At 27.5% G+C, this 25,131-nt stretch overlaps 2 protein-coding genes across 5 annotated transcripts in view; one reads left to right on the top strand and one right to left on the bottom strand.

Moving 5' to 3' along the window:
• Positions 1-25,131, bottom strand: part of LOC113548177 (kinesin-like protein CG14535) — a 162,468-nt gene that overhangs the window by 69,655 nt on the left and 67,682 nt on the right. For all 4 annotated transcript variants that reach the window (XM_026948911.1, XM_026948913.1, XM_026948912.1 and 1 more), the window contains one exon: positions 10,577-10,757. In XM_026948911.1, the coding sequence (XP_026804712.1) occupies positions 10,577-10,757 (181 nt within the window). The remainder of the gene's footprint in view (positions 1-10,576; positions 10,758-25,131) is intronic.
• On the top strand, positions 150-3,812 carry LOC113548178. Its single transcript, XM_026948915.1, has 4 exons — positions 150-230; positions 1,814-2,051; positions 2,298-2,498; positions 2,609-3,812. Coding segments are annotated over exons 1-4 (1,578 nt in total). The 5' UTR covers positions 150-228; the 3' UTR covers positions 3,746-3,812.

The raw sequence follows: 25,131 nt of genomic DNA, 5'->3' as shown, positions 1-25,131 counted from the left end.
AAATAATACGTACTACTGTTCGAGAAGTATACAGAAATTTTAAAGAAATAAAAACAAGTAACTTTCAAACGTAGGTTATTTAAACAATGCGTTGGAACACCTGTACAAATTTGTGTACAGTAGTTTGCAGTAAAACTAAACACAATAAATCGTTCAGTCAGTGTATGTTTCAGTTTGCAATATAATGCATGTTGCCATCATAACAAATCGAATGAACTAAAACACATTATGTAAGTACTTATACAACGGTATTATATTATGAATATGTGAAAATTATAATCCATACATCAATGTATCTATAGGTAGTTAACGTCTACATTTATTTAGTTTTATAAATTAGTTAATTACATATAAATATTTTGTATAGAGTTAAAAAATATTATAAATGTAAAATAAATACATAATACATTATTGAACATTAGTGAACAGTAATTAACAGTGCTCTGTTTCATAATCAATAATTATAACACTATATTATAATATAAATAATTTAGGTATAACGACTAATTTAAACTAAAACTAAATTCAGTAATATAATGTAATACTCTTTAAGTTTTAGTAAATTTCAATACGGTAATAATATGTAGTGTTATACTTTGCCATGAAAGTCATAAGTGAATAACTCTAATATCATACTTAATGCGTGTAATTGAATTTACTAAAACAAAAATATTAAACTAAAGGGAGTATAATGTTATTAAATTAATCAATTCAATTTTTTTTTTTTTTTTGTAATATCTATTCCAATAAAAAATATTTTATAAATTTGTTTGAAGATTTTATTTCCTTTTTATTCTAACTTCAAAATGATAGCCAGTTTTTTAAATAATTATATTTTAAATATTGTTTTTAATTACTTTTATTATGTAGTATCTATATTCATTATAACACTGATAAGGTAAAACAAATGGTGTTCTAACAAATACGTTCCTATTTAGTATAATAATCATTTTAGATTTTAAACGAAAACAATGTATTGGTTTTACTATGATGAAATTTATTTTTATTTTTGTCTGTGAAAAATAATAAAAAGTGAACTCAAAAATATTATGTGTAAGGACTTAAAAAAAATAGTATAGAAATCCCTTTACTAAAATGAGGTATTTTGTCACACTATATTAATAATATAAAGTACATAATATTATTTAATAAATATTATATTGAAGAGTTTCCCCTCCCCAAAACGTGTCCAAGCTCTAATAAGAATAGTCTTTTGATCGCAATTTTTTTAATTTTGTGTTTATTAAGAGATTTACAGCTAGATAAAATTTACTACGATGATTATGGTTAAGTTAGTACATGACATATATGTTGCTAAAATTCCCGGGTGGTCACCTATGTGGCGTAATTAGCAACGAGGCGCTCACTTAACAGGAGTCAAGCAATTGGTATGTTCAGGTTAGGTTAAGTTAGGTTAACATTGTTCACTGCACCATGCCATGTTCCATAACTTTTTAATAATACTATTTTTTTTAATATCTTTTCTAAATTTAAACGAAAATATTAATAAGATGTGTGTAGTCGACTTTGTATAATGATTTTGTTAAATGTTGGTAGATTATATCAATTTGATGTTTTCTGATTATTTTGATAAAATATTAAGAATTTTTTCTTTTGTCTTCCAAGTATCAAATTTATAAATTCGTTATCGAATACCATCCTTAAAATATAAGATTGAAGGATTTATATGTTTTAAAAGAAAATAATAGACATAAAATACACGCATCATAGTTAAACTGATTCATTTATCACTTTGCTCAAAATCTAAAATTACATTTTATGCATACTGTATAACATATTTGTTTGTTTGTAGGGCAATGAATAAAACAGTTTTTTTGGCAATAATCATAGGAGTAATAGTTTGTTCAACACAGGCAGGTAACACTAAGGAGTCAGAATGCAAAGAAGAAATAGAACAAGAATTACGCGATTATGTCAAATTGGATGGTTGGCAGAAACTTTTCACACGACATTTCAAATTTATTGTCAACGAGAATAATGAAGTCTTAAGTGAAAGGAAACGACTGAAGTTTAATACAATTATACATAATGTGTGTATTACTATTAAATAAATATTTTTTGATTTTTAATATTTGATAATTTTAATGTAATAGTAAGATATTTAATTCTAAATATTAAATTTAATTATTTTAAAGGTAATTTTAAAAATAATAAAAATTAATTTAATCGTTTTGTTAGTGTAAAAAAACTATAAATGGCGTTTTAAATACTAATTTATTTATTTATAACAAATATTCAATGACAGACTGGTATTAATGTGGATAATATTATTTTAGGCAATATATGGGTGCAACCATGAACGTGACGACGAAGTAGATGACTGTCCAAATATTTACCATGGAAGTATAAGGACATGTAAACATGGACAAAATCTAAGATCTGCCATGTTTAGAGCGGCGAGATGTAATTTTGTTGAATCGTCCGTCAAGCATATAATTCTAAGTGATGCTTTGTTAAATACGTATCCATTAAACGAGGTATAAAAATATATTTGTTTAGTTTTGATTATTTATAAGAAACAACAGTATTTTAAATATCATAAAGTGTTCATCTTAAATATCAATTTAATAATTTAACTTTGTTTTAGTATGACAAAATATCTGCTAATGTCGACAAACCAATTAGAGAATTTGGTGACAATGTTATTAACATACTGAGCATACTTTCTCATGGTGAAACAGAAGGACTCGGTGAACTAATGGCTTTACATTTATATTTAAACAATGTATATGATACTGTCTTCATACAAAAGATACCAATAGAACCAGTGATGTCATCAGTTGATTTAGAAATTGCTAAGGAACATATAAGAAAGGTTCATAGTATGATTTTAGATAAATTGTACACATTTTGGGACACTTGGTGTAGCGATACAGACATAGTGACTCAGTTTCGATTAAAGTATAAAAACGATGAATACATAGTTATATTAGATGAAATGAACAAAAATATTGAAGAGACTGATGATTTTATTCGTAGTTTAAACGTTTCTAATAACGTAGTAAATTTAGATTTCGATCCACAGAGGATAGCGCTAACGGGTTTTGTGAACCATCTAATTTCAAATACACCCATGCCAAACGAGCTTTTGATTGACTTGAAGTTAAAATCTTTTGAGGCTACGTATGAATTTAACCCACATGCTATGTACACGTATCATAAGTCCGTATTTAAAACTATATACATTTATTTTTATTGGGCAACAATAACACACTTAAAACTAGGTATTCAATTTATCGACGAAATAGAAAATTATGAAGTAACAAAATACCAAACGAGTTTTATAATTAACTTCGTCAAATATATACGACCACTAGCAGTATTCGATATTAACCGATCTCAGTTTGCATTAAAATTGTCTACAGAAGCTTCAAAGAATTTAAATAGTTTGATTTCCTTTTTATTAAAGTATTTTGACGATTTAAGAAATACAAATTTAAAGGAAGTGATTTTATTATCAAGACTAGAAATTCAAAAAATCGTTAATTTATTAAGTGCTGACATGGAAATTATGTTAAATATGAAAGCACCAGATAATTATTATTATGATGCTATAAGTTATGAAAACGTATTGAAATTAATGCGATCAAACTACAAAGCATTTAATCGTTTAGTTTTAGCAACAAGTGGCTTTAAAGAAGATCGAATGAATGTAATTAAATTAAAGAAATGTTTCTTTTATTTGTCCGAGGCCATAGAGTTTGATAGTGATTCATATTTGTAACTTTTGTTATTCAATTATTATAATATGACATATTTTGTTTGTAAATATCTATTTTGTATACTGTTATTTAAATTAATTGTCTAGTTTTATCAATATATATTTATTTTACATGAGTATTGTTATATTTAACCAAATATGTTTGCTTATTTATTATGATAATATATTTTATTTACTCTTTAAACTTTAATACTCAGTAATAATATAACTCATAAACATTTTAAAATTACTCATTAGTTGTTAATAATTTATTAATGATATTTATAGTTTATTTGTTAAGATGCTTCTGGTAAAAATATAATATCATTCGAGTCTATATTGAGATTTTTAATCGAACTATCTTAGAATCTATTCATTATTTAAATAAACATACAACATTGATGATATTGCATTTCTTGTACATGTTTTAGCATATATTTTATAGTTATAGGATTATAGCTGATTATAAACACCTCATGCCTACAAAAATACCATAGAATATTACAGTTGCAGAAAATCTATATAAACTGCAGTTATATAAACCATATTGGAAAAGGTATTAAAAATAGATGAATATAAAAAAGAAAAATGAAAAGAAAAGAAAAATCTAATCGTATTTCCATCCATCGAATATGCTATCCGTCATATTAAACCAGCTCTATACCGCGAGGTAGGATAAAAATAACAATAACCGCGGAACCCTATTCCCTGCAGGACCCTCTGGACCGCGCCTCAATCCATCACAGAGATAATACAAAAACAACGGCCGCAAAAGCCCTGTCGTCGCTAATTCAATCCGGTCTGCCGGTCACCCACACTCGGCTACCTAATGGCTTTGGGCTAACAGGAAACGAAAACATTGGATGTGCCCTGCACGTGTATTGACGGCCAACCGGATGTATATTGACTTCAACGCGGGCATCTACACAACAATATGTACTGTCATTACTATATTATATGGTTTTATGCATAAATTATAATTATACAAGGGGTTCAGTGGTTTTGATGTAAAGCTTTTTAGTAGGATAGTATAACTATTCTGATATTAAATATAATAACTAGAGAAATTAGATTTTCTGACTACCTTTGATATTGTAATAAATATAATATAGTATTTTAAATTAAACAATTAATTAATCAGACATATACCAGAGAAAATTCGAGTTGTATAGACTTGTGAAAATAAATGTAGTCAGTCAAAGTTTTAAGGATATTTAAACAAATTTCAAATATAATTTAAACAGCGGTAAATCAGTATAACAATGCGTTGTAAGAATTAAATATTAATAAAATGTATTGTGTAGGGATGACGTGTAGGTATTAAATGTTGATACTGTTTTATTTATGAAGAATAATATCAATACATATACAAAATGATATTCAAAACATACTAATAATTTTGAAGTGTTATAATACCTATTAATTTTTATCGTGAAAATCGTAAAACACCATAAGTAGAATCTGCTAATATTTTTTATTTTTTTTTGTTTCATTTAATAATTTTAAAAATTATTTATTTAAAAAACACTGTAGAAATGTAAATAACATCAGTAATTTCTTTCGAATACAAAAAACTTTTTATGTCTCCAAATCCAATTATTATTATATATTTATAGGTCTGCTTTCCACTTAGGGAAATCGAATTTTTTCGTTGGCAAAGTTCTGTTTGTCCCGAAGGGAGAAAGTTCGATAACAATGGGCGTGGCAACAACGATAAGGGAAGACAAAAGGCCTCGGAGATACTATATTATGGAAAACAGCGTTAGTCCGAATATGTCGAGATCTGATTAATCACTGAATCTATCATACAATTGCCGAAAATGTTTTTAAAATAATAATAATCATAATGGTTACACGTTCTTAATAAAATTTGAATAATAAGATAATATTTTTCATAAGTTTTAAAAAGTATTAAGTTTTTACTCAAATTTGACTATTATGCAATTATTGTATAAAATAATTATCTAAACACGCTAAGTAATTCCATACAATTTGTATTTAAGAACTTTTAAAAACAGTTTTTGAAATAAAAATTATGATTATTTTAAATACCATAGAACAATAGTATACTATATATAGGTAAATCTATACGATTTGTATTAAAAATCCCATTGTCTAATAAATAAATTCAAAAACAACAATCCATGAATTCAAAGTTATTTCTAATTCACACTGTAGTTCAAATAATCATTATATTTCATTTATTTACTAAAACAATTGTCACATATAAATGTTAATGTCAATGAATAAAAATTAAATTCAGTTAAAATTTGAAAAAATAAATCAGAATTTTTCATTATTGTTATACACATTTTTAACTTTTAAGTTTTAGCAGTAATTTTTTAACATGCATATAGGTATAAATACATGATATTAGTGTCTATGTAATCTTATATTATGAAATCATTATAATACCTATCAAATGGTATTCTACGAAACCATATACTACGACATAAAACAAAATAGGTATACTAAGAAATAATAATAATATGTTCAAAGCACTGTATGCGTTCATTATTCAATTTATAGATAGATCATACTTTTAAGTACGCGGTTAACAACTCAATAAAATATTTTTAAACAATATTCACAAACTAATACATAATTCAAAATTAAAATTGTTATATTAAAATGAGTCATAACTGTTTTCACTAAACTAAATATGACTAAATATTATTAATATATTATTATAATTTATTAGGTTATTATTTAATTTAGTATGACGATGATAATTTTTACGTTATTGATCAAAGATAACTACTTTGTTAGTTTTGAAAAAAGAGAATAACCTAATGTAATCCTTTTATGAAGTAAAAGTGTTAAAACGTTTGCTGAAACATTTGTTACATTTATAGGGTGACAGTTTGGGCATTTAAAAGGGTTTATGTCATTTCCTTGACGTTTTCCAAGCAGATTTATTTAATTTATCTGTCAAGAATTTAAAACAGGAAACTTAAATAAATACTTTCTGTGAATTTGTTTATAAAATAATGATCTAGAAAAAAAAAATTAAAAAAAAAAAATAATAAACGGTACCGTGTAAGCTATATTATTTTATCTGGAAAAGGTGAGGGTAGTAAATGTCTTAGTAATACACGACACACGTGCAGAGTCATCGCCAAACGTGACTTGGATAAATATAATACTAAGCAATAAATGTCTAATTTAAATAGAAATAATAGAATAATACATTTTATTATTGTAATAAGCCAACAAAAAAAAAAAAAAACAATAGCCAAATTGCGTCTTGAAAGTAAATTTATACATTCGAGTTAATATTAATTTTAAGAACAATATGAATAATGTTAAATTAAAGTACTTGATGAATTTATAAAAATAATATAATATATTTCTAGACTAAATTATTAGTATTACCCATAAGTTCCCAACAAAACGTATAGTGACAATGTGACAGAAAAATGTATTTCAGCTAATACACGTATGTAAGTATTTAATTCGGATGAATTATGTGGATATGCATATGCTCTTTTTCCGTACCGATTGATAAGAAAAATATTAATATTCCATTTGATAAATCGATCTCATTATTAATATGTCGCTAAAAATCGATTTTGTAATAGAATTAAAAATGGCATGGTCGGCATTAAGTAAATAATAGAAAGGAAAATATTTTGTTTTAATTATAAAACCCTCAAGAAGCTCTAAAGGTTTTTTTTTTACACCGTTCTATTTTCTCTTTGTGCATAAAATGCATATAATAAGCCTTTTCCTTTCGTTTTCTCCCTCTCTCTTACTCTTACACTCCCTCTCTTTCTCTCACTGATTCTAGTTTGTCCACAGAACTGGGTCCCGCGTGTATTAACACCACCACACCTCCAGCCGACGACTACCATACCAAAAAACCGAATTCCGGGCCCCCGAAGGGTTAATTGGCCGTGCCATTAGCGAGGTGTACCCGGCCGGGATCCCAGTTGTTTATATCATTTAACAAGTGACAATTTATAACTGCCAGTATTACGCAGTTTGCACGTACATTATACGGTTACGGGCGTGTATACTGTTATATATATATATATATATATATATAATGCGCGCGTGTACCCAGACAGGTTGACGACGAATTAGACAGAAAAAAAAAACAATATTCTTAACAAACATGTACCCTTTCACCAATTGCCCCAAGTCATTTCTCTGAACGATATCTCTCGAGGGGCCAATCTATAATAATATGAAAGTCCCGTGTCAAATTGATCACAGTCATCTACGCCAAGACAACTTTATAACGACGCTTGTCTAGAAGTTTAATAAAAATTACTCAGGAAACAATGTCCTGTGTTACCTACACGTTTTCCAAATTAAATTTTCTACTTTGTTCATATAAAACGATTTGTATTTATTTTAACAGTCCTTATACAATATTATGTTTATCGTTGTGAAATATATGTATTATTGAATACTGTATATAAGCTATTAAGTCCATATTACACTATACTATACAGAAAGTAATATTAAATAAAAAAAAAATTTTTCCATAAGTAATTAGGTATTTATTATAATACGATATTGTAGCATTAAAGTATCTAACTGCGGTGGTAAATTGTATACAATTATACTAAATAGGTCAGCAGTTAAAAAAAAACGTAGGAGTAATCGTATTAAATTGCATAAAGACAGAAAAAATATTGACTTAGTTTATTATTTTTTAAATGAATAAATGTGAATATTTTACAGTTAAGTATATATTATATATATATATATATTACAATTTATGATGAATACCAAAAAAATTTTAATTTCAATGTCATTCTTGTTTATAATATCACTGAAGAACACTACTAAAAAAATATCTTAAAGTACTTTCATAAATCATTCGGGAGGTTTTTTTTTATATTGTCATAATAATGTTTAATTTAAAATTTCATTGCTTCTTTTAAGAGTCACCATTATATTAATTTCATAAGAAAATAAGTAATAACCCTAAAGAAATTATCTCATGAACGTTATAAAATAAAAATAAACAGTTTTTGTTGTATTAAATTAATCAACAGTTTTCACTTTCATTAATGGCAACACGTTAAACGTGTTTTTGTTCGGTTTAGTGTAAGCAATTTAAATTTATCCATACACTTATTTTAATTAAGACTATTATATTATACGCTCAATTAATATATGAGAATTCACGTATTCAAAAATACTGAAATACCAACAAAAAATTCCATTATAGCTAATAAGTTACTATATTTTATATGAACTATACTATGAATACGATTATTATACAACAAAGTAAGGACTAAAGCACAACATATTTAGATACTCTTTGATCATTAAAAAACCAAATATTTAATTATTTCACTTAGTATAATAAATATGTTCCATACGTTGAATTACAATTATCTTTTATTTTCAAACCAATCGTATCTACTTTTTAGTCTTTCAATTATTGATTTGTCCATGAATATAATACTATAGAAGTGGGCTTATATGTTAAAAGACTAGGTGTATTCAAACTTAGATGTGGTAATTTTTCAAATTGGCGTTCATCTAGTAAACAACATCTTTATAAAAACACGCTGTAAATAAATCAGTAGGTATACTAGTCAATAGTATATTTTATATAGAATTGTACGCCGGATTTTCCTTTTTGGTAAATCCCATTTGTGCGATAGCACCATTTGCGCGGGATGTGTAGGGACTGCGCTGCTCTTTTAACTCGTTAACAATACACATGCTGTGTTTACGCGAAGATTTTTCGGACCGAGAGCAACAACAGATAGGATAGAAGGATGTGTGAAAAGAGAGCCATTTTCAGGCCGATAACAGTTTCTCTTCGTCAGGTGAAAAGCTGTGATTCGAGGCATATAGCAAAGCTTTTTAACGGAACGGACAGCCAAAATTCTGGGCCACAGTACGGTGGGGTAATCCCTTTATGTCGTGTTCGGTGACTGTAAGCCTTACAAATCAGCGTTAGCCTACGAGCAAATAAATAAAACCGTCACACCATCCGGACGCAAAACGGATTTGGCACTACTACGACGACTGCGAAGACGATTTTTTCAAATTTAAGTAATCGATACTACTGCCATGATACTGCTACAAAATTTACACACTACAAGTATAAAAAACGAGGAAAAAAACTATTCATTCAAAGTATTTTTTTATTACTATTATTTTATTCCAATGTAGTAGCAAGTGGTAGTAGTTACGCGAGAATTCCAAACGCGTTTTTTCCCAGTTTTTATATATACATATTGTGCTTTCCTTAAACATATAGTACAACTGTACAAGGTATAGTACAACAAAATGTTAAAAATTCAACTGTACCAACTTTTGTAATACACAAGTTATAGTGAACACGGGTATTATAAATTATAACTCTCAAGCTTTTAACATGACATTTTAAAAGTAACTTTTTCTTCTCCATCAATAATATTATTACTACGAAATGCAAAACTGTCATCAAACATTTTTATTTCATTATATTTGTATATAAAATGTCAAAATGTATTCATATTTTGTTTACCTTGTATTTGACACAAGAGCACTATTTTAAGACATAAATATGATAAATAATAATAGATAATTTATAAAAAATGATTTTCATTTACTAATATCTGTAGGGTAGCAACATAATAATCGTTGCGAATTAAAATTCAAGAATAACGACGAGTTCGACCTATATATTACACATTATAGTAATATACAATCTATTATTCTATCATATAGATTCCTCTATTATTTTTGTTTATTTGAAAAACTATCAACAATGAGCGTGGTATATGCATGTCGGAAATAACCAAAAAAATACGTAGGTAATAAATGTAGTGTCAATTTATAGGCGTTGCGTTTAATCGGCAAAAAATATATTATATTTTTGCTAAGAAAAAACATTCATACCTTGCCCACGCCAGTTAGTTCTTTGCCGGCAATCCGTCGCTGCAACAATGCTGGGAGAAGAGGCGCGTGTTTGTGCAAACCGCTCGCAAATCCATGCGGAGTGGTCATAGCATCTTCTCCTTGAGATCCCCGTCTTTTTCTGCGGTGAGGCGAACCATTTAGGTTCAATTTTTGAGACGCCCTATAAACACAAAGAAAAAACATTTGAGTATTTAATAGATTTGAAATATTTCATTATGATAATATTACTCTAGTAAACAATTAATTTTGGAAAACACCATTATGTTACTTATATTTTATTAATAGTATAACCTAACCTAAAAGTATATGTCAATAGTAAATTCCAGTGTTTCTCAATTTATTTTAGTCGCAACATTTCTTTTTTTTAATTTGTTATAATCGTGTTATAAGATCAAAATATATTGTTATACTAGAACTCATTACAGTAAATAGTAAAACCAATTTTTTTTTTTTATTTTTTTTTTTTATAGATCACATGGCAAAAGAAGTGTATATATTGACGGGTTAGCGTAGAAAAAAATTATGTTACATGAAAGAATTTTTTAATTATACATTTATTATATCATTTAATTTGTGATTTACATTAATAATGATTTATATCTCCACCCCCTCACATGATACTTACCTCTGTTTATTATTTGTGACAGCCGTTATTTTTTATTTAATACTTCCTCAACTACGTTTAATGATGTAATTATAATTTAAAGTACAAACTACATGTATATAATAAATTTTATCCCCAATATGCATTATCGGGTTAATGATTAGGTACTTACATCACTCTTAACCTGAACCTAAATGGAAACATGAAATGCAACCCAATCATGTAACAATGTAAGTATATAATGTTAAATGGCCGATGAATGCGGATGACAAGCATAATAAGATCTTTAAAACGTTGGCACGAAAAAAAAAACTTTCACTACAACAATTTTTCGAATAGGCTTTTCTTTCTATAACACATCGAAAGTATCGTTTTCATCCGGAAAACTACCCCACCACGGCAATAACCTAACCCCAGGGAAACACAACCGGTAAGTGCATTGTATTATTCTTTTCGAGGTTATTTTTTACGATTTCAACAAGTTTTATTCAAAAACTTTCCAGTTCATTGAATCATTTAATTGGAAAGTGTATATTGAAGCGTCGCCAGATATTTAAAATTTATGTGCCTACAATCCGTTTCCTATAAATATAGTATCGTCAAAGAAGGGTTATAAAACACAATAATTTATCGTATAATACTATAATGGATAAAAAAAATGTGTAAATAAAACATTAAAGTATTATTTTCAGCACTCCGTTCTATTATCTACATAGTTTATATTACGTGTGAAATTACTTGTACTTGTCTTATATATATATATATTATAAATGTTTTTTTATTAATAAGTTTAAAATAGGTAATTATTTAAATTATTTCTTATTTTTTTTTTAAATAACGCATGATAGTATTAGTATATTTTTAAATAAAATAATTTTAAATAGGCATTTCTATATATTTCATTTTGAATACACAATTCACAGTTTATTGATTATTTTTTTTTTTTTTTTACTAGCTGAATTATAGATATTCACTTGTCGACTTAATATGACAGCATAATCGAAATAAATAAGAAATAATGTGTAATGTTAAAACAATTTTTCTTAGTGTGTTTTACGTTTTTTTTTTTTTTATTAACTACTTATTCACACCTCTACTACACAAACAATTGTATAGTATTATGGTTATTCGCTGGGTCTTAATTTTGTTATTGTAATATATGTATAGCATCTATAATTCGAGTCATCCGTTCTAGCTGGACATCTCTATATCTGTACAGTTATACCCAATTATTAAGTAAATACTGACCGGGGTGAGTACAAAAATGAATTCTCTCATCAGAACATCTCTTTCTATTCGCACTACTAGATTTACCAATCAGTTATACGTATTATAATATAGTTAACTAACCTATGGTCGACACCAACGGATTCGGTCTATAAGACAAGATGATCTGTGATACATAATTATTTTAAAAAAACACTAAAGTTAATGAAAATATTTTACGCACCTACATTAAACTCGTTACAAAACAAACTTTTTAAAGAAAAAAGGTCGTAATTCTTAACGTTATATTTTTTTTAATTATCACTCGTTTGAATGATATCATACAAAGTGTATTTCATATTTCGAAATCAGAATATTATTCAGTATACTTCGATCAAAAAAACATTGATTTTTAACGACTTCAAATAATGTAAAAAAAATATTTTCTTAGTTATTTTACGTTATCAATTTTTTAAATAATGAGCGTTTTACGTTAAATGAATTACCCGTTATTTAAAGTTCTTATGAAAAATGTGTGCAATTGCAGGCCCAAGATTGTGTTCAGGAAATCGCTCAATAAATCTGCGCAACCGTGCATTTACTTTGCATGATTTGATCAAAATAGTGAATAATCTATCACAAAAATTACATAATTAACGGCTTTTGGTGGTATTACTATAGTTGCTTATTCATAAATAGCAAATTATCGGACAATAAAATTTAATTTCAAAGAATAATATTTACGTTAACTCTTTAATCCACCTGTATTATATACACTGATGAAATCGTAATCATAATATCAAAATATGAATATGTTTAGTATGATATTTGTTTATTTTTCATTAAAACTTCCAAACTATGAGTTTTGTTGATAAATAATAATAATTAAGGTATATCTCTGGAACCTATGCATATAGGGAAATCTAAATAATTTTAAATTCGTTTAACTATTAAACTATGAAATGTGTATAAGTTTTGTGAATTTAGACTTTAACTTGCATTATAACCTAACCTAACCTAAGATATCATAGTAAGTACCTATAAAATATAAGGAACCCTCCTTACAATCAAATCATAAATAAATAATGATTAATTAAAACCATGTTTTCTTAATATATAATTGTCATTGTTGAACAACACTAGTTTTTAAATTTTACTTGCACTTTGGCCTACGTTATTAAATTCCACAAACTTTAATGGAATTACATGATAAATATTAATTATCATTGCACTTGCCGTTCTTTTTCTTAATTACATGACCGCGAGAAGGACCGGCAATAATGTCCTATTATATAGAAGTCGCTGATAACAAAATTCAGCTGTAGTATATATATGAATAGGTGTATTATATGTCGTTAACCTGCCAACCCTTATTATTATTATTATTACCCTCGTGGGAATTTCTAGTTGTATTACAGCCACCAATTACATATATATTTATAAATATAATATTGTAATAAATCATACATATATATATATCTGTTTGTTAATTCCGAAACAATGTGATTATTTATTTTTATTACTGTACTACAATAAATTGACTTCAAGAAAACCCTTTATTATACATTTTAATATTTATTATTAAGATTTTACGATATTTTAGATAAATAAAAATATTAACAATGCAAAATAAAATAAAAATAATATATAAGCTATAAAGCTGTAACGATTAAAGTAATGTTGATTTAGTTTTAATGTTTTAAAACGAAAAGGGTTTTGGCAACAAATTTAAATAAAGAAGTGTATAGACACATTTAAAATTGGCACAAATATATTTTAACAATGCCCAAAGTTTATGCATATTTAAGCGAACAATAAATACAATTAAATTTATTGATAAATTAATCATGAGTATTAATAAAATGTAAACAAAATTATTTGTAACTTATCTAATTAAAATTAGATTTGTGAATTGTTAAAAACGTATTAATATGAAACATATTTATTACTTATATAATATTATTACAGTGTATTCATATATACAATATACATATACTTGTAGAGAAAATTATTTGTAAGATCTCTCATATTTTATGATAAAAAGTATAGAATATTTCTTTTAAATAATATCATATGTTAATAGTTAAAATTTTAAAAAGGAATTTTTTACAAAATAGTATATTGTACAGTATTCCATGGATATCTGTAGTTCTGTAAATAGTTCAATATATTAAATATACCTGTATAATTTAACGCTACAGTTTGAGGAGATAAAATCTTACCAGGTAACAGTAGCCATAAAAGATGAAAAGTATACAATAAAAACTTTTGCTGTTTAAGGTTTACGACACACATGTAATCGTATCGATTCACTATAGAAAAATGGGAAACGTTTCAAACGAAAGTAGTGGCAATAAAAATAACGACTGGGTGTAAAATGACGACAGTTAAAATTCGCTTGTTGAAGCACAAATGAAAGAAGTAAATTCAAAATTAATAAATTCAAAATGGTTACTTTTTGTGGTTTTATATTTTACTCAGCTGTTGTTGTAGATCAAACTTCTCATCATTTCAGAAACAAAAGTACTTAAAGGCTACAATGTACATATTGCATACTATATATATATACAATACATACATATATAAACGTTATTAAAAGATAATAGGTAATTTCTGTATAATATTTTTTAATTTATTTATTTTAAAGGACTAACTTTTTTAAAATACAAAGAATATGAAAACAAATCATTACTGAAGAGTAAGTTTTTATTGGTATTAACATATAATAAAGAAATACATCTACGCATAAATAACCACTATAGTAAACTCACTAGTTACTTTAAAAACTATATGGGTACCCAGTTATCCTTTTTTTAATTGTTTCTGTTAAAAATATAATCTGAATTAAATCAATCAAGTTAGCTTATAAAATAATAAATCATAGTGAAAAAAAGATAATTAAAAAGATAAGGTAATGCATTTGATATCATCGCCATACATTTTGTATACTGAACTTTGATCGACCTTACAGTCAATAATTTATATGAATGTAATTCAATTATACATAACATTTTATTTTATATTTAAGATACTAATAATAATAATAATAATAATAAAATATAGAATTCAGACCAAAATATATATATGATGTCGGCAAGAGTTTGACAACATTGTTACAAAATCACCAAGATGAAAGGCAAATGCACTATGGTATAGAAAGATTTTCAGAATTTGTCGAAAAACCTAAGAGCGTACGACATGTGTGAGCCCAGTCACATGGTGTCCGAAAGTTTTCTTATTACACTACAGCAGTCCATGGTTGAGAGAAGTGGTGGAAAGAAACTTTGTTTCTTCCCTCTTGTACTTAGAAATCATTAGTAGCTGGCGAAATGAAAATGAAAAAAAACCCCAAAGCAGAAGTGCCCCCCGATGGGGCTTAATTTCATTAACGCATCATCTCTCTACGGTGGGTAACGAACACGCACGCACACACACGCACACATATGCTGAAGATGGTACAACAGAAGGCAGCCACCGTTCATTACCAAAGGAATATAACGTTCACGTGTGCCCATGGCTGTGGAGGTGAGTGACGTCACGATATACCGAAACCCGATCACGTCCAATACTACGGTATAGAAGGTTGTCGTGCCGGTCACGTCTTCCTTTATCCCCTCTATCCACCGCCTACTCGTATTCCTCCTGTTCACTGACGCCAATCCTCTCCCACCGAATCTTTGCGTCCTTTTTTTTTACCTCCACTACGTTCTACTTTTAACTTTGACAGCCACGCGTCCACCTCCACCTCCACGAAGAAAACATGTTTTGAATATTTCACCCCCTTCTCTAATAGCTTTGGAGAAACCTCAATTTCTTCTTTATACTCCCTATTATATATATATATATATATATATATATATATACATATATAGCTATAATATATGCCGTTTGGTCTTATTTCATATTACCACCCCTCGTCTTGGACGTACGAAATATATATTTATATATTTATATTTTATTATTCCCCGTGTCCAACGCGTAATAACACGGTAAAAAAATGTGTCCTCGGATGTATAGGAATTCCATATATTACAGTAAAGTTGACGGTAGTCGTGAGTTCTTTTTATTTTCAAACCACAAACACATGTAATAATAATATAATATAGCTGTTAAGTTTTTTGAATACGCAGACGTTTTCAACTTTGAGAATATTCTATATAATATTATTATATACACATATATAATATTATGTAAATCAAACTTATGTTCAAGCTTGAATAAATTTACGTAGTAATATGAAAAAAATCTGTGTTCCTTAATGGTAATAGACCTACACACGGTTACATAGACGTTAGTATTATACTTATATGTAAAATTATTAAATATATGACGACTGACGAGATCGAGTTGTTGAGTAAATACTATAGAATCAACATAATTTAATGAAACTCTTTGAACGTTCACAGTGATGTCTTTGACATTGTTTTTAATAATTATAATATCTATAAGAATTATATAGTTATATTATAATTGTGTAGTGTCGATTATCTTCTATAACTATACTCAACTATAATCGGACATCAAAATAAACTATCAAGTTTTTGAATAAAAAAAAAAATATTAATAAACTAATTTAAATAACAAACACATTGTACATTATACTAAGTTTATATTAGGCATAATTATATTTTAAAGACAAAAAAACCTTATAAAAAAAAAAAAAACAATTTACAAATTTTGTTGTAATATTTTACATGTTATAATATTAGAATTCAAAAGTTTCCCTTTTCTGGACATAAAAGAAACATTAAACTGTATTTGGATAATAATAACGTGTTCTCCCTTTCTATATATTTCCGATAAGAAAGAAAAATGGATCAAAAACACCATTAGGAAAATTGATCAAAACAAATCTAGTAGAAAGCAAGATAGTGATAGGAAAATAAAAAGGGATACTATAGCAAAGAAACCTACAAATATATAAAATTATGTACCGAACGAACAATATAAGTTAAATAAAATAATATAATGGACAACTTGAAACAGTATGATCACATAACACATTATAATTTATAAATAATAAAAAAACTTATAACACATCAAATACGTAAATATGGCAGTATTAGGGATTTACTAAGAAATATACGATATGAAAATACAATTTTAATAAGTGAATAGATTTTTTTGTTCAGACAAAACTTGCAATTTTTAAATTTTCTAAAAATATATATAAAATAAAAAATTTAATATTTTTATAATAATTAATAACTTATAATGTGACTATTATTAATAAAAAAGGTGGTTTATCCCAAACAGTGGTTCTACGTGTAAAATATAATTGGTGTTGTGTTTGTTAATGTTTATAATTATTTCTTTATTTATTTTTTTTTTAATGACTTCAAATGTAAATAAGAACATCCTAGCAACATAATTCCCGAAAACAGTTTTCTTGTATAAATGTTTTCCACGTTTCTCACTTTTTCAAGCACTTAACTTCAACCGTAGGTCCATTTTTACTTATAAAACCCCATTTATTATTGCGCTTTTACCTTTTTATGGGTTTTTTGATTAACGACAGTTTTCATTTTTGCGATGTTCGTACCGTAGGTACGTGCAAGTCAGTGCTATTTTTCATTTCACTGGAGTTATCTGGCGTAACAAAAGTACGATGATATATAAATTAGCCAACTCGAAATGAAACTTTTTTGTTTGTAGTTTTAAATTGCCACTGATCCTTCCTTCGTAACAAGCATTCAGATATAATGAGTAATGTTATAAATATTGCTAAATCCAAATATGATTTTGAAGTATGACCTATTATAAGCCTATACCTATACTAACATGAAATAATGCAGATAGGTATTAGATGAGATTAATTTTACTGACTTATGAGGTCCTTTGAAATTTATTAGAATAATAACTTGATAAATATCTGTAAATACTAGGTAGTATATTTAACGTAAGACACCCATTGTTTTAGAAAACATTAACTTTTTTTAACTGTTTTTAAATTTTCACTCTTTTGCATGACAACATACAATTTTAATTCTATATATTTAAAAACAAAATATTATTCGGGATGTTTTGATTTATAAAAATCAAATTTCAATAGAAGTTATAATAACATAATTTAAAGTTTTGATAAGCGGAATTGTGGACTAACCTTTAAAGGGGTACTCTCATAGAGCACTCCACTTCTCTTATACGAGTATAAACATTAAATACTTATAGTTTATAAAATATTCGTCAAAAATATGATTTCTACTCATCGAAGTACTCCAAAATATATTCTGCTTTGGATAAAAAAAATTGAATTGCATGTTGTTATAAAAAAAAAAAAAACCATAAGACATTTAAAATAAGGTAACAGTTGAAATAGTAAAACATATTGTTTTTAATAAATTCAAAATTAAATAAAATAAATGTTTTCAAAAATTTAATAGATTGATTAAATGAAAATCGCCTGGTATAATTATAAGTAACGATATTATCGTTAAAAATAATATATACTGATATCTATTAATAAGAAGCTTTGTTTCGATTGTTTAACGATAAATTTAGGATTCTATATCAAATAATCGGTAAAAGAAAAAGTAAGCTACATACTCTAATATTATATGTGATTTTAATTAATACGTTTTTTTAACTGAGTTTTAAACTTATACCTATATATATATGAATATAATCACATTTATGTATATGGAGCATGTTTAATGCATTATTAACTATTATTCTTAAAGAAAAAATCCATATTTTGTTACTTTGGTATTTAAAATGTCAAGGATAAACATTAAACATGTTTCATTATAATATTTATATAATGTAATATCGGCAATGATTTCGACAAAGAGATCCACAATATTAACTAGGTCTTAATTAAGTTTGAAACAATAACTACTGTAGGTAGTCCTTTTGAAAATGCTTCGAATAATTTAATCTGGCAATGAAAGGGTTTTAAATAGCAATAATTAATTATATAGCAGTAGGTACATATAACGCGTCTTATGCGGGTCGGTTACGTTTCGCGTCAATGTTTGAACTTATTTAACCCTCTGAACTTCGAAGTTTAGGTACTGCGTAAATAAAATATAACTTAACATTAATTCGATATTCGGCTGTAAAGTAAGATGAAATTAGTTATTAAATTTACTCTCGAGATGAAATTTAACATAAGATATAATATCGGATTAAAAACGGTGTTTGTACATTGGAACGGAAGTGATTATTGAACAGGGAAACGGACGTTATGAGAAAAGAAAAAAAAGAGTTTCAGTAACTGTGGCAGCGGTACCTCCATCACCCATCACGACCAGGACCGCCGTAGGAGTGAGGTGTTTCGATAAAAATAACAAACGGCGTAGTATATACTATATACGGTGTAGTTTTATTATAGGTGCCAAACAGTGGCAGCAGTAGCAGATGGGGTAAGTTACTATAATAACGTCCCGGAGCTACGGTGACGTATTCGCCCCACCTGCTGCTCTACGTCCGACGTCGTCGTCGTCATCCTATAAACGAGCTTACTGTTTATTATTATTACCCGTCTCTCCACAGGGATGTATGGCATTTTTCAGATTCAACGATGTAAAACGATGTTTCAGTATTTTTTTTTTTTTTTTTTTGTTTATACTCAAAGACGCGCGTATATGAGAAGCGAAGGGTTTTCTGCTTTTTTATGGCCGAAAATCGTTTTCTCCCCATAAGCTGTTTTTACGGGAACTAGAGGTCCCATGCACTGTAGCGAGTGCCGGCGCGCACACTACCAACGATATTTCCTCGGACGCATAAGCCACGTGTCACATTTTTATTATAATGTAACACATCGGAGCACTTTAAAATAGAAAGCCTATTGTGTTTCTTTACGACGACCGATTCGCGTGACTGGAATTTATACTCCCGATCCGTGTCTTCACCCCGACACCGTCTTTTCCCTCACCACTAACCGTTATATGGATCCCCATTAAAGCGGTATAATTTTATTGAATTTAATTGAAAGCCGTTTTTATGCGAGCCGTAAAAACCGGGTGACATGATGGGTTCGGAATATTATAATATTTATACTGTATTAATAACGAACATTAATAACACTGGCTGCTGTAGAGGTTAAACATTGTATTTACGTTAAATCTTAATTATATTATTCGATTATTACTACTTAAAAGCCATTTATTAACAAATTAAACGAACATATTTCAATTAATATAATACACTATTAGTTCATACTTATTTAGATTTACATTACTTGCGCTTTTACTCTTATACGAAAAGTAATGCGATCATATCTTTTTTTATTAAATATTTATCAATATTACAAAATAGTAATGCAAGTCTAATCAAATATTATCGAACGATAATATACATTGTAATTGAATTATGTTAAACTTAAATAAATATTCAAATTATTGTTTTAATATGAGATTCAACGGAAACATTTAGTTATTACTTGTATTTAGTTCATAGTATTATTTATATAAAATATGTAGGTAGGTAGTTATAAATATTTTTATTATTATTACATCACTATCTATTATAAAAAGTAGCTATACGAATAAAAATACAAACGTATACATGGGCGCGTGTATTTCATTGAAAAATTCACGTAATTTGTTTTCGTTTGAGATGCAGTTGGGTAATATCCTGATAAGATTGTACCTTTTTCATATAATACACTTGTCAACCGGGAGGATTTTTGTATAACGAATAAAACTATATGCTTCAGAAATGAACGGAAAAAAAATAAAATTGTAAAAGATAAAAAAGGCAAAAAAAAAGTGTCTACTCATTCTTTTTGTTATAAGCTTGGAAAAGTCAAACAGTTAATTAAACTTTCGCAGTAATTTCCACGCGTATATTATATGAGAGAGAATTATCTTTGGGGACTGGAACGTGCCTTGGATTTATGTGCAACCAACGCAGAGGTGCAATAGGTATAGCTGATATAGGTGTGCGTATATACAATATAGCATAATATAAATAAAAATAAGCGAAAAATCCGTTAAGACTCGTTCACAGGACGTTTATCATTAATATTACAGCCCGGACACAGAATTAGTTTTGGGAATGAAAAACCCCTCGCTCGTTGCCGTATAATAAATACCAGCTGGAATCCCTGTGTGTTCAAATTGACTAACGGACCTAATAATACGTATACCGATATAGTCCACCCCGCTGCTTATTGCCCGTATGTATTTTGACGGACGATTAAACTTGGACATTTGAATAAATTATCCTCCGCCCATGAATCAATCAGAAACAGATTTTCCTATATATACAATATACATAGTACATTTTCGCAGTTAGGTAATGGATTATTTTCGTCCTTTGTTTACAACTAGTCAAAAAATAAAAATAAAAATGCTACCCTTATTTATATGTCGGAGATACATATAACATACACAATATTATTATTTTTAATTAGTACCTATTAAATAAAATATGCAAAATGCCTTATGATAGTTCGAGTTGTCATGTCCACCATTTTATGGAACATATAATATTAGTTATTAGATTTGTTAACAACAACGGACTACTATAGGTACTTAATTATTATTACATGATTAAATAATTAGTATTATTTATTATTGCGGGTTTCACGACAATGGTGTATGTCTATAATATTCAATTAGTTTTATTTCGTATGATACAAAATCAATAAAAAAATAACCTAACCTAATCCTTAGGAAAAATGCTTTAGGTATACTATATTCGACTTTTATAAATTAGGTATTTAAATTAGTATTAAATTACACTTTGTAATATAATATTATATCTATATGATATGTGTTTTAGAATTTAATATTACCAATTGAGAGCATTATAATATTATTATATACAAGGAATTGCCTCAGATTAGAATTTTCACTTTTGTTGGTATTTCAATTACTGTTAAAGGTTTTTTTGGCATTCGTGGTATTTCTAAGTGTATTGCGGAATTAATGATGTGCGTCTACGCCTATATGTTATATAATATACAGAACTACATATATTCGAGATTCTATTCTATAATAAAGCTTGGAACATTTATTGAGCTTTTAATAAAGTTGATCGTTAGATTTTAATATTAATGAGAAAATTAAGTAATGTCGATATTAAAAATGTCGTTTAATATTAAAAACATAATTACTGCTAGGTATAAATTAATTTTATATAATATTGATACAATATTTTCATTATTTTTCTTACTACCAATAGTATTGTAGGTGAATGGACAAAAAAAATATAGTATTGTTTAATATATAATATTGTACCAATACTATAAGTCCATAAACCTTATAAACTATAATTATATAGTCGGATAGTAAAATAAATAAGTTTTTATTTTTAAAAAAAAAGTATCATAATAATTGTACAACTCATCAACTTTTATTTTTGGTTTTTGAGTATAACAGTATAAAGTAAAATTATAAATAGCAACCATTTAATTATATTAAGCATAATACCTAACCTAACCTAACCTAATGTTAATAAGTTTAGGTTAATTTTATATATTTTTTCTTTGAAACTACCATAGTAGTCACTATTTATAAAATTATTTATAAATCAAAGATACGCTGCTATGCAACGTAATTTGGTATTATAGACAAAGCATTTAAGAAAGCGATCGCGTTAGATGAGAATTTCTATTCTGAGTGTTCGTTTGATTTTATCCATTCCAAATTTTCGCACGTATTATTTACTTTTATTTACGAATAACGATGTACGGAATTCTCTTGAATCGCAATACCCATTTTATCTCTTCCAAAAATAGCATGTTTGAAGATTTCTTGAAATTTAAATGAAAAAAAAACACTATTCCCCGATCCCCTTATTAAATATACTCTCGATGCACCGTCTTAACATCTTGGCGCTTGTAGTGTTTTCGTTGCCAATTTCCCCATCGAAAAGATAATTACGGTTATGAATAATTTCCGGACTAAACCTTTTCACCAACCTATCGGCATCACAATAATTATTTTTCGGGATACATTTAATTGGAAGAGAAAAAAAATAAGTTTAATATACTAAATAAGAAAATAAAGGAATCCATCGTAATAGGGATAGACACTGGAATGGCTTTAGATATAAAATTATACTTCGTGGTTAAACTAAAACCAACACCGTGGTTAATTAAGGTGCGTGTATCCTGGCTTATGCCCGTCGAAACGTTCTGTACGAGTATTTTCGTTTTGGCGTACGCCGAACCAGAAGTCTGTGAAATTGGAAAATTGCGTCTCCATCCCATCCACTCATATCCTCTCTCCTATATGAAATACGGTAAGCCGCCGGCCACAGAGGCATCTGTGTTCTATCCACCAACCCAGAGATGATAACATTACAGATGAAAACCATATGACGAGGAATCGTGGAATTTTCACGGTCTACGAACAAGCCGAATCATCATTTACTGCGGTTAGGTCCCCGAGGGCGAATTGAAATGTAATTCTTTTACGGCCACGCACGACGTTTAAGTGGAAAGAAAACACATTTCAAAGCAGTCAAAAAACAAACATTTGTGTATCTAAAACAACGCGCAAAGCCCTAATTCGCTAGTCACGTACTAATGGTCAAATATTTTTTGTTGTATATGTGGTGACGCATTGTTTTTTAAAAGTAGTTAACGTCAAACAAATACAATACTTATTTTTTTAACGGTAATTTTTTTATTGACGTATCACAAATTTATTTCATTATCTAATCTAAACATTAACCAATAATTATAAAATAAAAGTTTTCTTATTTTGTAATCTCTAATAATTCAATGTTTGTCAAAGAAAAAAACGCATAATGTATATTTTGACGAAGATGTAAAAAAGATGTTCATTTAACCGCGATGAGCATGAGTGTAATCAGATAAATGTTACTACACCTAAAATGAATCTCCGAATGAGGCTAATCGAACTTTATACATAGTCATTCATGTCGCATCCAAATATACTGAGTTTTTGATTAATGGACTATGTGTACGTGCGCTTGCCAGGAAAAGTGTCAAAATCAGCTGACTCATTCAATTCGAAACAAAAAAGTTTTTTTACACAGATTTTCAATTTAATAGTGCAAAAACGCCTACGGTCTCCGAATTCCAAATGTGCATGTGCAACGGCAAAAAGGTTTGGAATGTTGAAAGAAACTTATTGGAAGGGAGGATTATATATAAAAGGATAGCGCTTCTACAAGTTTTTTCAAACAGATTTTGAAATTAATTATAAGTTGTGAAATGGAAACTTGTTTAGAAACTACTCAATACGTGTTTTCTTTTCTATTTACTTTGATTTTTTACAACTGAGTTTAATTATATCCTTAAAATATGCATTTAAACTACCCCTTCCATTCCAATTATTAAATTATGAATTTTATTTGTTTGTTTAAACGACTATGAAGGCACAGTATATAAAATATAACATAAACACATGATATGAACAGTGCAATATACAGTATATATTATAGTATAACTGTATAAGTAAGCAGTAAAAAATAAACATCAATTACATTTAATTAGGTATTAACATCATTAGTAGTAAAAATAATTGCAAAGTAAATAGGTACCTGAATAAGTATTTAATTTAAAATCATCCGAATTCTGACTAAACTTAAGTAATTCGATCACTTAAATTATTTTAATATTAAAATAATATACGTATTTATTTATAATTTAAAATATATAAAACATATAATCTTAAAAAATTGTATGTTGTAAACCTATAATTCCGGATATATAAATTTTTATTTGTATAATTCTGATTCATAATTTTATATTGTTTTTACATACAAGATATTATAAAGTGTATTATAAAAAAGTTACATTGTT

This window comes from Rhopalosiphum maidis, chromosome 1, assembly GCF_003676215.2.
Source record: "Rhopalosiphum maidis isolate BTI-1 chromosome 1, ASM367621v3, whole genome shotgun sequence".
Lineage (NCBI taxonomy): Eukaryota > Metazoa > Arthropoda > Insecta > Hemiptera > Aphididae > Rhopalosiphum > Rhopalosiphum maidis.
The sequence above is the reverse complement of the archived record's forward strand: the minus strand, read 5'-3'. Positions and strand labels throughout refer to the sequence as shown.

What these genes read in the sequence shown, in the direction of transcription:
- LOC113548178 (XM_026948915.1), top strand. An exon ending in TTAATACAATTATACATAAT is followed by an intron (nt 2,052 to 2,297) that starts GTGTGTATTACT and finishes ATATTATTTTAG; the next exon opens with GCAATATATGGGTGCAACCA. An exon ending in ATACGTATCCATTAAACGAG is followed by an intron (nt 2,499 to 2,608) that starts GTATAAAAATAT and finishes ACTTTGTTTTAG; the next exon opens with TATGACAAAATATCTGCTAA.